Source organism: Erpetoichthys calabaricus, chromosome 7, assembly GCF_900747795.2.
Source record: "Erpetoichthys calabaricus chromosome 7, fErpCal1.3, whole genome shotgun sequence".
Classification (NCBI taxonomy): domain Eukaryota; kingdom Metazoa; phylum Chordata; class Cladistia; order Polypteriformes; family Polypteridae; genus Erpetoichthys; species Erpetoichthys calabaricus.
Genome location: NC_041400.2, coordinates 82,081,150 through 82,094,451, shown reverse-complemented (window position 1 = coordinate 82,094,451; position 13,302 = coordinate 82,081,150). Strand labels below are relative to the sequence as shown.

General features: G+C 39.8%; 1 protein-coding gene across 1 annotated transcript in view; it reads right to left on the bottom strand.

Moving 5' to 3' along the window:
• Positions 1-13,302, bottom strand: part of LOC114654210 (phospholipid-transporting ATPase ID-like) — a 197,297-nt gene that overhangs the window by 100,090 nt on the left and 83,905 nt on the right. Inside the window, 7 exon segments of the mRNA XM_051930080.1 lie at positions 3,289-3,398; positions 3,400-3,486; positions 4,469-4,557; positions 5,110-5,268; positions 6,181-6,263; positions 6,415-6,485; positions 6,663-6,735. Coding sequence (XP_051786040.1) covers positions 3,289-3,398; positions 3,400-3,486; positions 4,469-4,557; positions 5,110-5,268; positions 6,181-6,263; positions 6,415-6,485; positions 6,663-6,735 — 672 coding nt within the window.

Sequence of the window (13,302 nt, the reverse complement as noted above, 5' to 3'; positions counted from 1 at the left end):
TTTAATGAGTATGAAGGACAAAATGTAATAACACAAAATAAACAGTCTTAACTATTTGAAAGAGAAATGACATAATAAAGAGGGACTGGCACTTACAGTACTTTACATTTTATAGCACACATCTGTCCCTATTCCAAAACCAAAAAGGTCCAGAAATTTTAAACTGTCACAGTACACAGCTACTCTGATGGAGAAAACTGTCACATTTAATGCAAAGAGCAAACCGCTCTTCTTTAACTAAATGGTTAATTAAATAATGCAATTGATAAAAATGGAATAAAATACTACTAGAAGATATAAATAAGGCAAAATAAAAATACATTAGATTTGAGAAAATGTGACACTGTATATTTAAGAAAAGCAATGAACAGAAAAGGAGGATTCTGTTTGAAAGAAAAATTGTGGGCTAACTTGTGTGCTAGCAGAGCATGTGTAACAAGGTTAATTCATGTTCAGTGTTATACATTATTTCTGTTTTTTTTATTTGTATTTCCCCAAACTTTTTATGTCCCTTTTGTTCAATTTCTATTTAACATAGACAGGAACCATTATTGGGAGAGCAAGTCTTTCAAACTTTTGTCCAGGGTGCAATTAAATGGACATATCTCCTGTCTTCAGTAAGCACAAATCTGCCCAATAAACTTAATCTCAGGGTTGGAGGAGGGTTATTTGACTCAAGTGAAGTAAACCAAGTGACAAAAACCTTTAATCCAATTGGCTGTCCAGCAGAAATACTGAATCATGGTGCTGCCGAGGTCTGCAGCTGGACTTATCTCCAATTTTGCCTTGGTAGCAGTAGGGTGGTCTATGCAGAGTTCCATTCAATTTTTGCTTAAAATTAATTTTTATAAGTGCCCCTGGGATTTCTTCCAGCAGTACTTCCTGGTGTGGCGGAAGTGCTGCCATCCAGGGTTCCATAAGCATCCGGGCGCGCTTCCCAGCACCGTTCCAGTGGCCCCCAAGCAGACCCAGGCGGCCCAGGGGAGGTATCGTCCCTCTCATGGACCATCCAGGTGTCCCGGCTGGGTAGGGTTCCCAGCCGTCTGGCACACTGCCCCATCACCAGCTGAAGCCCGTCCCGCGAGGGTTGGGTGTTTCCCACTGAGGGGTGCCGACATACCATCGTCCACGGTCCAGTCCTGCAAAATAAGACACATAAGGCGCGGAGACGTCGTCCCGACGGTGCCTACTGGCGTCTCCGCCCCTGTTTCTGCTTTGTGTGTTACAGGACCGGGCACTGAAGCTGCAGTAGGACCTGCTTCGTGGGAGACCTGCCCTCGTGGGACGGGCCGCTGTCTTCTAGGTGTCTTAGCTTGCAGTGGGGCACTGTGGCAAGTGGCTGGGGGTGGTACCAAGCCGGGACGCCCAGGAAGACCGGAGGAGGGCTTACGTCTCCTCCAGACCACGGGGGGACGACTGCCCTGGTGGCTTTGGGGACCACGGGAACAGAGCTTAGAAGCTCATCCCTACAGGGTACCGTGGTCACCACCAGGCGGCACCCCAATGCCTGAGGAGCCCTGGCCCTCAGCACTTCCTCCACACCCGGAAGTGCTGAGGGGAAGAAGACCAGGGACACCCGGAGTGCTTCCGGGTGCGCAGCTGGTACTTCCACCACACTTGGTAGTGCCGGCGGAAGCTAATCGGGAGGCACCTGGAGCACGTCCGCCTCCCACCATTCGATGGCTGGTGTTGGGAGGAAGCAAGATGGAGCTCGGGGGGAGAGGAGTGGAGGCGGACCAGAAAAAGAGAGGCATTGTGAGGCCTGGACTTTGGGGGAGTTTTGGGGTTGTGTGTGGCACTTTATTCTGTATATATTGTAAATAAACGTGTGTTGGGTGAACTAACAATGTCTCCCCGTCTGTGTCCGGGCCAGTTACCACAAAGTATTAAGTGATTTTTTTGTAATGTTTTTCCTTTCTCTTAGGAAACATGGAAATAGAAGCACCCCACCTCCCACCCTCAAGAAAGTGTGCAGGAGCCTTAGTTAAATGACATTTGCTTTTACTTTCCCAGATGCCAAGGACATTAAAATTAAGAGATTCAAGGCAACTAAAGTATTGTCTTTTGTTACCCAACACGAATGGAAGAAAAGAGCAGCGTAGCAGAAGGTTACACAGGTCAGTCACTGTTTGAACACAGCTTACTTAATCAGTCATTGGATTAATTGGATGATTGGAGTAGAGTGTAAATTTAGATAAGGCAACTCTGAAATCTTTGCAATAGGTTTTAAAATGGGGACCTACCAATAGAACACTGACAAAATGACTATATTCCTTTGCTCTGAGCTGCAGCTTAATGTGCTAGATTCCCTATTCAAGTTTGGGGAAGGATAACAGATTTAAAAGACACATAAGCAGACATTCTTTTGTTTTTCTTGTTTTGAAATTGTGAAAAAATAACAACCAAAACAGAGATAGACTTCAGAAAAAACAGATACAAGTGAATGTCAGGCATAAAATTGCTTGTTTAAGAGTTCCTGCTACTGTATATACTGCTGTTGATGTCTCTGTGTTTGAACATCAGTGCTATCATGTGGAGTTAGCTATCCACTCAGCCTTTGGATGCCTTTTTCTGAACCAAATCACCTAGATTTAGATTTAGATCTAACTAAAGAGTCAAAACCCGATAACAGACAGGTGGGCTGCCAACATTTCTGCCTTCAGTGTTGTGTGGACACATTATTCTTGTTTTCATGAAGATGCCCAATGTGCAGTTAGTCTCTGAAGCTGATTCAGTGAAGGTGAACCAGCATTAAAGGTCAAAGTAAGTGCCTTTTTTACTCTAAGTTAAAGTGATTGTATTCTTTCAATATCAATAGTGTGTTTATAAACAAATTTGATTGTTAATTTTGGTTACCAGTAAGATAATTGTTTCTTACTAAGTATGTTTCCCCTGTACAGTACAATTGCTATTTTTAGATTTTCCTGCATATTTTAAACATATCAGCTATCACAGATCTTCAACTCTAAACTTTCATCTTAGAGGCCTAACTTACAAGTGATAAATGTGTATCTAATCTTGGACTGACAATAACTGCAGGACATTTGGCCAACATTAAACAATGAAAAGGATTTGTTTGTACCATTTTTCTGATCTTCCTCTGCCTCTCAGGAAAACAAAATATGAAGTTGCCCATTGTTGGCTCATTCACAGCACATAAATTAATGCAGGTTATGGGATTAAGACCACACTTTTTTTTTTTTTACATCTTATTGAAATCTACAGACAGTAAGACTCACCTGACATAAAGGGAGATGGGCACCACTGTAGAACCACAGTAAGACTCACCTGACATAAAGGGAGATGGGCACCACTGTATTAAGGATGATGACATAGGACCAGAAGGTAAGAAAGGCTGAGAATGATGCATTTGGAATGCTGGTTGGCCAGGGAAGGAAAAACCTGGAAAAAAAATCCTTGCTGATATTCCCAAATGCCATTGCCAATAGCGAGGATCACACACATAAATGCCAGAAATCCAAAGATCTGGGGAAAAAAAACAGAATCCAAAATTCTTTGTAAAGCAAAGTTCAACAACAGCTATTTGTACTCAACAAATACAATCTCCCTAGTCAGTTTTGTTTTGTGAACACTGTACTAAAAAAATTAAATCAATTAGGCAAAAATGACTATCCGAATGTGAAACTGGTTGGAACAAAAACCTGTAGGCACAGTGGGGCTCCAGTACTGAACTCAAGAACTAATTTTTTTTCAGGTACTGTGCTGCCCATATATTTGTACACAGATGATAAATAGCACAGAGTTAATTAATTAACACTTAAGACTGAACAAACATGAGATTGCACAGGTTTTAGCACAAACAAATGTTTTGACACAACTTTATTAAATATGCATGACATTTGTGTTGCAGATGGATATACTGTATTGATTACTATAACAGTAAAGCATATTGGTCCTTTTTTGTCTTATTCTGCAAATTCTCAGTTACAATGCACACTCACACTTCATTACCTGCAGTGTGTAAGGGAGTGAAGAATGTCCTTTAAATCCTTGTTTTCTTTTAAGAAATGTACAAATGTATTATTGGTGGATATCATAATATTGCAGCATCCTTATTCTGTTATATTCCTTTCATAGAAATCATCATCATATTAAAGAAAAATAATTTACTGTACTGTAAATGTACTGTAGATGCAACATACATCTACAAAATGCACCAAGAAACATATCCTAAAGCATCAAGCGTATGAGTTGGAAATGATGAAAAAGAAGAAAATAACCTTATTGCTATAGTTTAATTAGGATAATTCACCCCATATTTAACAACTGTTTTTTTTATGAAAACCTGTATGAACCTCAGCTCTCTGGGATAAAGCCCCCCAAACCGCTGATACTGATTTTCTAACGTCAAAGTGAGTGAGTAATATAATGTGAACTGTGAAACAAAACAGACGTGGGTGATTGTGAAACAAAACAGACGTGGGTGTGTTATCATCAGGAAACTCACCCACAGAACAAGAACATTCATGAGGCGGTCAATGTTGGTCCTCTTGAAACTAGTTTTTCCTGAGTTTTGCATCAGCTTGGTTTCAGGTCCTTAAAAGTAAAAGGTTAATTAAAGCCATTAATATCAAATAAATTGTAAAAGTAACTAAGGAATGGTGAATGAGCATGGATCCCAATAATAACTGTCATTTTTGAAATGCCTTGAAATGTGCATCAAAAAGGAAAGATAATTTAAAAATTAGATGAGGAGCCAAGGAGGAACAGAATAACACATTTATATCCCAAATTTGTTAAATGGATGGAGGACTGTTTTTTTTTTTCCCTGCCTGTTCAGTTTACTTTGGATTTGAGACAGCATTTTCTGATCCTAGCTACACTCTGCTTATTAGGCTTTGTGGGTCTACCATCCAGACCTGGAACACAGTAGTAATTTTCTTTAATTCTACAAAAGTTTTTTTTCTCTTTCACTTGTCTGCTTATTGTGCTCTGTCCTGCCAGACACTGTAACGTATTGCATGCATCCTCTTTTTGTAACTCATTAATGAAAAGGCTTCTTATTAACAAATAATAGTAATAATAATTTCTATATTTTTATTCCAAACAAAACAAACTTCTGTAGGAGAAACTTAGCATACTTCTCACCTGCAAAGATAACCAGTCCATAGCACCACTCCGTATTTCTCAAAGTGCAGCCCCTTAGAAGGATCTTCTCATTGTCTAAAGAGTATTTTTGTTCTTTGAAAACCAGTGTCCCTGTGAACTTATCCAGACGGTTGTTGGGTGGCTCGCACTGGATCTCACCTGGACAGAAACACACAAAGCAAGAAAAATAGATGTCTTAAAGATAACACTTAAATGATCAAAATGTTCCCATTGATGACAAAGTACATCGGCTGAGATTGTACACAAAAGCACAATATTAAACCAAGCTTAATTACTCTTATTCTTTCTCACAACTTTAAAGTTATTTTCTACTCAATTTGTGTATTGTGTACAGTCAACCACACATCCACAATTATTTAAACAAAGGCTGTTTAGATGTTCAATTTGATATGCACTTTTTGTTTTGTATGTAGAAGTAAAACTACAGAACAAAAATAATGACATGGTAAGAATGGTCTAGGTTGATACCAACAGTGCTTTGGATACAGGAGTGTTGGATCTGTGAAACAGCAATGCTAATCATTGAACCACCCTCTATACATAAAATGTTAATGCCCCGAAGACAGTCTTTGTACTTGTTACCAAATACAGTATATACTTAATGTACTTAAAAGTATGTAATAATCTTAGTCTGGCTAACTCTTGAACAAACAGATATACTGTAAGAACAGTTTTTTCCCTAAGACATTCAAGCTCACAAATGGTTAGTTTCATCACCCCAGGCCTCCCAGAATCTTGTAATACTGTTCATAAATTATTAATAATAGTTTTTTTTTTCAGTGATAATTTCAGTATTACCTCATACCTATTATCATCTCAGGTGTGTGATAAACTGTTGTGTTTATATCGATTATGTAACGTATAATTGGATAATCACCAAAACCGGAGTTAAATTCCTTGTATGCATGCATATTTGCCCAATAAATCTGATTCTGATCTAGTTAATGTTTCTCAAAAGCTTTATACATCTGCCTCACCCACTGCAAAGTATATAACCACTTAGGAGTACTGACAAAAATAAAACTAGGAAAATGCTCATCACAAACTCACCATTGAAGCTGGATAGCTTGCTAATATCATCCCCCATATCTCCAGTGATGGATAGTGCCTGCTTCACTTTAAGGTTTGTTTCTCTGATGGGTCAAACATCAGATTTATAAGTAAATATAAAAGGAAAGTCCACCAGTAAAACACTGACATCTTTAGATAGTCAAAGAGTCTAGCTCTTAACTTCCAAAGTTAATTTCTGCAAGAGGAACTTGACTAATACCTGTTATAACTTACCCATCCAATTCAGCTGTTTCTATATACACAAGACTAAGGGGCTCACTGCTGGACAGCAAAAGTAGGTCTGCCTGGAAAGAGACTGGGCATATGTTACTTAGATGCAGTGATGTAGAATTCAGAATTCCAACTTGGCTTCACTCTACAAAGCTAAAAACTCTAATGTAGCCAAGGCTAGGTTCACTATTCCATTACCATTACTTTAAATATTTACAATGACACTGAAATTATCCACATATCCCACTTACCGTAACAAATTGGTTGTTTTCCAGTTTAATTATGTCACCCACTTGAACATTCATCCACTTTTCACTTTCTAGCCTGCAAAACAAAAATATAAATGTATACAAATTGAAAATCAACTTATAATTAAGGTCATAAAAAACAGAAATGTCCTCAATAAAAATTCATTTTATTGAAACAAGCAAACAATTTTTTTATTCTTATACTTTCACTATCTCAAGGAGCTTTAAAAGTACAGATCTATAGTTCACTTATATCTGTATACTATAAAGGTAATTCAGAGTAATTTGATTTAATATTTATTTACACAAAGTCTGCATTCATCTGCCAGTAAATCTCTTTTCAGAAGCTGTATGCTCTAACCCAGGGGTCCCCAACCACCGGTCCGCAACCCACTACCGGGCCGCGAGAGAACTGCTGGCAATGGAGACTCACTCAGACTTTTCAGAACGCTTGGCGGGCGGGGCTTTGCAGCGGCGCAGAGAGAGGAGAGAGTATTACAACAAAGTATTGTTATGGTCCTGACAGTTTCCCCATATAACACGAGTCTATAGAAATCGCGTTACTACGAAGTACATTCAGCAGATGCTTTCATTACAATGAAGTGACGTTGAAATGCCTGAATGAATCATCCACAGATCTGTGGTTGCAGCTCAGATGTGCACGTTTGCACAACGATCCCCAAACAGAAACATTGTAAAAAAAAATTCTTTCTTAGAACTTTCCTCGTACTGTTTTTTTTTTTTTTGCTGTTTCTGTTTTCTGTGGTTTTCAGTGATACCTTTTGCTTATTGCTTGTCAACATTTGAAAAACATCCATTGGAATTTAACTCATTGTCACCCTCCTATAGAAACGGCAGACACGAAAAAACTTACAAAAGTTAGGCAGGTTTCATTTCAAAATTCAACGCGTAATGGTCATAACTGGAACCTCTTTTTTCACAATATACTGTAATGGACGGCAGCTCGATGGCCGTGGGAGGAGGAGTTGAGTGTCACGTCATCACGCCTCCCACGTAATCACATGAAAAGACTGTGAACGCAGTAGGGAGAAATGAAGGAGGAGCCGCAAACAGCGAAGAACAAAAAATTCATTAAACAATTGAGAAGGGAGCGAAACAATAAGAAGCGAGCGAGTGAAGCATACAAGCATCTTCATAAGGGAAAAAAGCACGGTGTAAAACGTAAGTTTAAATTAAGTTTATAGAAACGCTCCCGCTGCGGATTGCAATAACATATTCTCGATATAAAAGTTTAATGAGAAGACACGAGGTATAAACGAACCACACGCCATAGCGCAACGTTAGGGGCTTCACCTCTGGCGCTGACGTTCGAGATTCGATTCCCGAGAGGGGATGCAGTGAGTGTGTACGCCTGATGAGTCCACAATTAGGGAGAAACATGTGTCGCATACTCTTTGCATTATTTGAAAGTAAACTATTAAAACCATTCTATGATCTGCTTCTCGCAACTGAAAGACGGCACATGGCGGATGTTAGCCGACTTGCTGACCGCAACGTTAGGGGCTTCAACTCTGGCGCCGCAAACAGCGAAGAACAAAAAATTCATTAAACAATTGAGAAGGGAGCGAAACAATAAGAAGCGAGCGAGTGAAGCATACAAGCATCTTCATAAGGGAAAAAAGCACGGTGTAAAACGTAAGTTTAAATTAAGTTTATAGAAACGCTCCCGCTGCGGATTGCAGAAACATATTCGCGAGATAAAAGTTTAATGAGAAGACACGAGGTATAAACAAACCACACGCCGTAGTGCAACGTTAGGGGCTTCACCTCTGGCGCTGACGATAGAGATTCGATTCCCGAGAGGGGATACAGTGAGTGTGTACGCCTGATGAGCCCAGAATAAGGGAGAAACACGTGTCGCATACTCTTTGCATTATTTGAAAGTAAACTATTAAAACCATTCTATGATCTGCTTCTCGCAACTGAAAGACGGCACATGGCGGATGTTGGCCGACTTGCTGACCGCAACGTTAGGGGCTTCAACTCTGGCGCCGCAAACAGCGAAGAACAAAAAATTCATTAAACAATTGAGAAGGGAGCGAAACAATAAGAAGCGAGCGAGTGAAGCATACAAGCATCTTCATAAGGGAAAAAAGCACGGTGTAAAACGTAAGTTTAAATTAAGTTTATAGAAACGCTCCCACTGCGGATTGCAGAAACATATTCGCGAGATAAAAGTTTAATGAGAAGACACGAGGTATAAACAAACCACACGCCATAGCGCAACGTTAGGGGCTTCACCTCTGGCGCTGACGATAGAGATTCGATTCCCGAGAGGGGATACAGTGAGTGTGTACGCCTGATGAGCCCAGAATTAGGGAGAAACACGTGTCGCATACTCTTTGCATTATTTGAAACTAAACTATTAAAACCATTCTATGATCTGCTTCTCGCAACTGAAAGACGGCACATGGCGGATGTCAGCCGACTTGCTGACCGCAACGTTAGGGGCTTCAACTCTGGCGCCGCAAACAGCGAAGAACAAAAAATTCATTAAACAATTGAGAAGGGAGCGAAACAATAAGAAGCGAGCAAGTGAAGCATACAAGCATCTTCATAAGGGAAACAAAGCACGGTGTAAAACGTAAGTTTAAATTAAGTTTATAGAAACGCTCCCGCTGCGGATTGCAATAACATATTTGCGAGATAAAAGAACGCAGTAGGGAGAAATGAAGGAAGAGCCGCAAACCGCGAAGAACAAAAAATTCATTAAACAATTGAGAAGGGAGCGAAACAATAAGAAGCGAGCAAGTGAAGCATACAAGCATCTTCATAAGGGAAACAAAGCACGGTGTAAAACGTAAGTTTAAATTAAGTTTATAGAAACGCTCCCGCTGCGGATTGCAATAACATATTTGCGAGATAAAAGAACGCAGTAGGGAGAAATGAAGGAAGAGCCGCAAACCGCGAAGAACAAAAAATTCATTAAACAATTGAGAAGGGAGCGAAACAATAAGAAGCGAGCGAGTGAAGCATACAAGCATCTTCATAAGGGAAAAAAGCACGGTGTAAAACGTAAGTTTAAATTAAGTTTATAGAAACGCTCCCGCTGCGGATTGCAGAAACATATTGGTGAGATAAAAGTTTAATGAGAAGACACGAGGTATAAACAAACCACAAGCCGTAGTGCAACGTTAGGGTCTTCACCTCTGGCACTGACGATCGAGATTCGATTCCTGAGAGGGGATACAGTGAGTGTGTACGCCTGATGAGCCCAGAATTAGGGAGAAACGCGTGTCGCATACTGTTTGCATTATTTGAAAGTAAACTATTAAAACCATTCTACGATCTGCTTCTGGGAACAGAAAGAGGGCACGTGGCGGATGTAAGGCGACTTCCTGACAAACCACAAGCGCGACCTGGCAGGTAACCACCCATACAATCAGATTGTGATTCAGAAAACGAATGCCATGAATGTAGATAGGAGTTGATTCTACAATAAAATAAAATAAACATAAAAAGAGTAAAACAATCATCACCCATAAAGCGGATAGCACACGTGACGTACTATATGTGTACCAGATTTCAAGTCAATAGGTAAAACGGTTTGAGAGCTACAGGTGATTTAAAATCCTGGACAGACAAACGAATAGCCACGGTAGCAAATTATAGAAGAAGATTTTACTGTTTAATAATTTATATTTATATGAAATGTGCTTCTTATATATTACTTCATATTCTCATATGATAATGATGTTAATGTTGTTTATATTGATTTCAATGTTATTGTAAGTGCACGTATGTGTGTATATGTATGTATGTGTATATATATATATATATATATATATATATATATATATAATATATATAAAATATATGTGTATATATATATATAATATATGTGTTTATGTATATATATATATACAGTGGTGTGAAAAACTATTTGCCCCCTTCATGATTTCTTATTCTTTTGCATGTTTGTCACACAAAATGTTTCTGATCATCAAACACATTTAACCATTAGTCAAATATAACACAAGTAAACACAAAATGCAGTTTTTAAATGATGGTGTTTATTATTTAGGGAGAAAAAAAATCCAAACCTACATGGCCCTGTGTGAAAAAGTAATTGCCCCCTTGTTAAAAAATAACCTAACTGTGGTGTATCACACCTAAGTTCAATTTCCGTAGCCACCCCCAGGCCTGATTACTGCCACACCTGTTTCAATCAAGAAATCACTTAAATAGGAGCTGCCTGACACCAGAAGTAGACCAAAAGCACCTCAAAAGCTAGACATCATGCCAAGATCCAAAGAAATTCAGGAACAAATGAGAACAGAAGTAATTGAGATCTATCAGTCTGGTAAAGGTTATAAAGCCATTTTTAAAGCTTTGGGACTCCAGCGAACCACAGTGAGAGCCATTATCCACAAATAGCAAAAACATGGAACAGTGGTGAACCTTCTCAGGAGTGGCTGGCCGACCAAAATTACCCAAAGAGCGCAGAGACGACTCATCCGAGAGGTCACAAAAGACCCCAGGACAACGTCTAAAGAACTGCAGGCCTCACTTGCCTCAATTAAGGTCAGTGTTCACGACTCCACCATAAGAAAGAGACTGGGCAAAAACGGCCTGCATGGCAGATTTCCAAGACGCAAACCACTGTTAAGCAAAAAGAACATTAGGGCTCGTCTCAATTTTGCTAAGAAACATCTTAATGATTGCCAAGACTTTTGGGAAAATACCTTGTGGACTGATGAGTCAAAAGTTGAACTTTTTGGAAGGCAAATGTCCCGTTACATCTGGCGTAAAAGGAATCCAATTGAGATGCTATGGCATGACCTTAAAAAGGCGGTTCATGCTAGAAAACCCTCAAATTAAGCTGAATTACAACAATTTTGCAAAGATGAGTGGGCCAAAATTCCTCCAGAGCGCTGTAAAAGACTCATTGCAAGTTATCGCAAACGCTTGATTGCAGTTATTGCTGCTAAGGGTGGCCCAACCAGTTATTAGGTTCAGGGGGCAATTACTTTTTCACACAGGGCCATGTAGGTTTGGATTTTTTTTTCTCCCTAAATAATAAAAACCACCATTTACAAACTGCATTTTGTGTTTACTTGTGTTATATTTGACTAATGGTTAAATGTGTTTGATGATCAGAAACATTTTGTGTGACAAACATGCAAAAGAATAAGAAATCAGGAAGGGGGCAAATAGTTTTTCATACCACTGTACTAGCAAAATACCCGCGCTTCGCAGCGGAGAAGTAGTGTGTTAAAGAGGTTATGTAAACATATATATACATAAACATATATACATATATATACATGTCTATCCATCCATCCATTTTCCAACCCGCTGAATCCGAACACAGGGTCACGGGGGTCTGCTGGAACCAATCCCAGCCAACACAGGGCACAAGGCAGGGAACCAATCCCGGGCAGGGTGCCAACCCACCGCAGGACACACACAAACACACTAAGCACACACTAGGGCCAATTTAGAATCACCAATTCACCTAACCTGCATGTCTTTGGACTGTGGGAGGAAACCGGAGCGCCCAGAGGAAACCCACGCAGACACGGGGAGAACATGCAAACTCCACGCAGGGTGGACCCGGGAAGCGAACCCAGGTCTCCTAACTGCGAGGCAACAGTAGTACCACTGCGCCACCGTGCCGCCCATTATACATATCTACATATACACACATACATATATATATACACATACATACACACATACATATATATATATATACATTCATACACACATACATATATATATATATATATATATACACATATGTACATATATATATCAAAATACCCGCGCTTCGCAGCGGCGAAGTACTGCTTTAAAATTTTTATTAAGAAGAAAAGTAAACCTTTTTAAACCGAGGGAAAATGTATCAATAATTATTTGTTAAGGATCTCTTTGTATAGCACGTTGTCAGTTCGCCCCTCTGCTTGTAATATGACCAAGCTGTGTGGTAGCTTACTGTTGAGCATGCAACGTACAGTTGGCCATGTGAAAAGCAGTCCTGCCTCAAATCAATGCCAACCTTTTGTAGGGTCTGTCCCTGAGACTTATTAATTGTCATTGCGAAGCAGAGCCTTAGTGGAAATTGTAGGCGTTTGAATTGAAAATGGGAGATCAGAGGGTATAACGGGGATGCGAGGAATAAAAACTCTCTCCCCTGAGCCACCGCCAGTAAAAAATAGTTGCCTCAATGAGGTGGTTTTGCAGACACGTGACCTGAAGTCTCGTGCCGTCACAAAGTTTCAGTGACTGTACGCAAATCCACAATCGGTTTCATATTGTTTTCGTACCTTATCAATTGTGTAATGTGTTTTTTGAACAGGTTTGATTCATCGAAGTGATCACTCCTGCTGCGTTCAGTCACTTCACGTGATCCGCTGTCTTGTGTGATGTTGCGATGTCCATACTTCGTGTCTTCTCATTAAACTTGTATCTCGTGAATATGGCATTGCAAACGGCAGCGGGTCAGTTCACGTGCTTACGTGGGAGGCGTGATGACGCGATATATTTTGATATATATCAAAATACCCGCGCTTCGCAGCGGCGAAGTACTGCTTTAAAAATTTTATTAAGAAGAAAAGTAAACCTTTTTAAACTGAGGAAAATGAACAGGTTGTAATATGACCAAGCTGTGTGCTGAGTT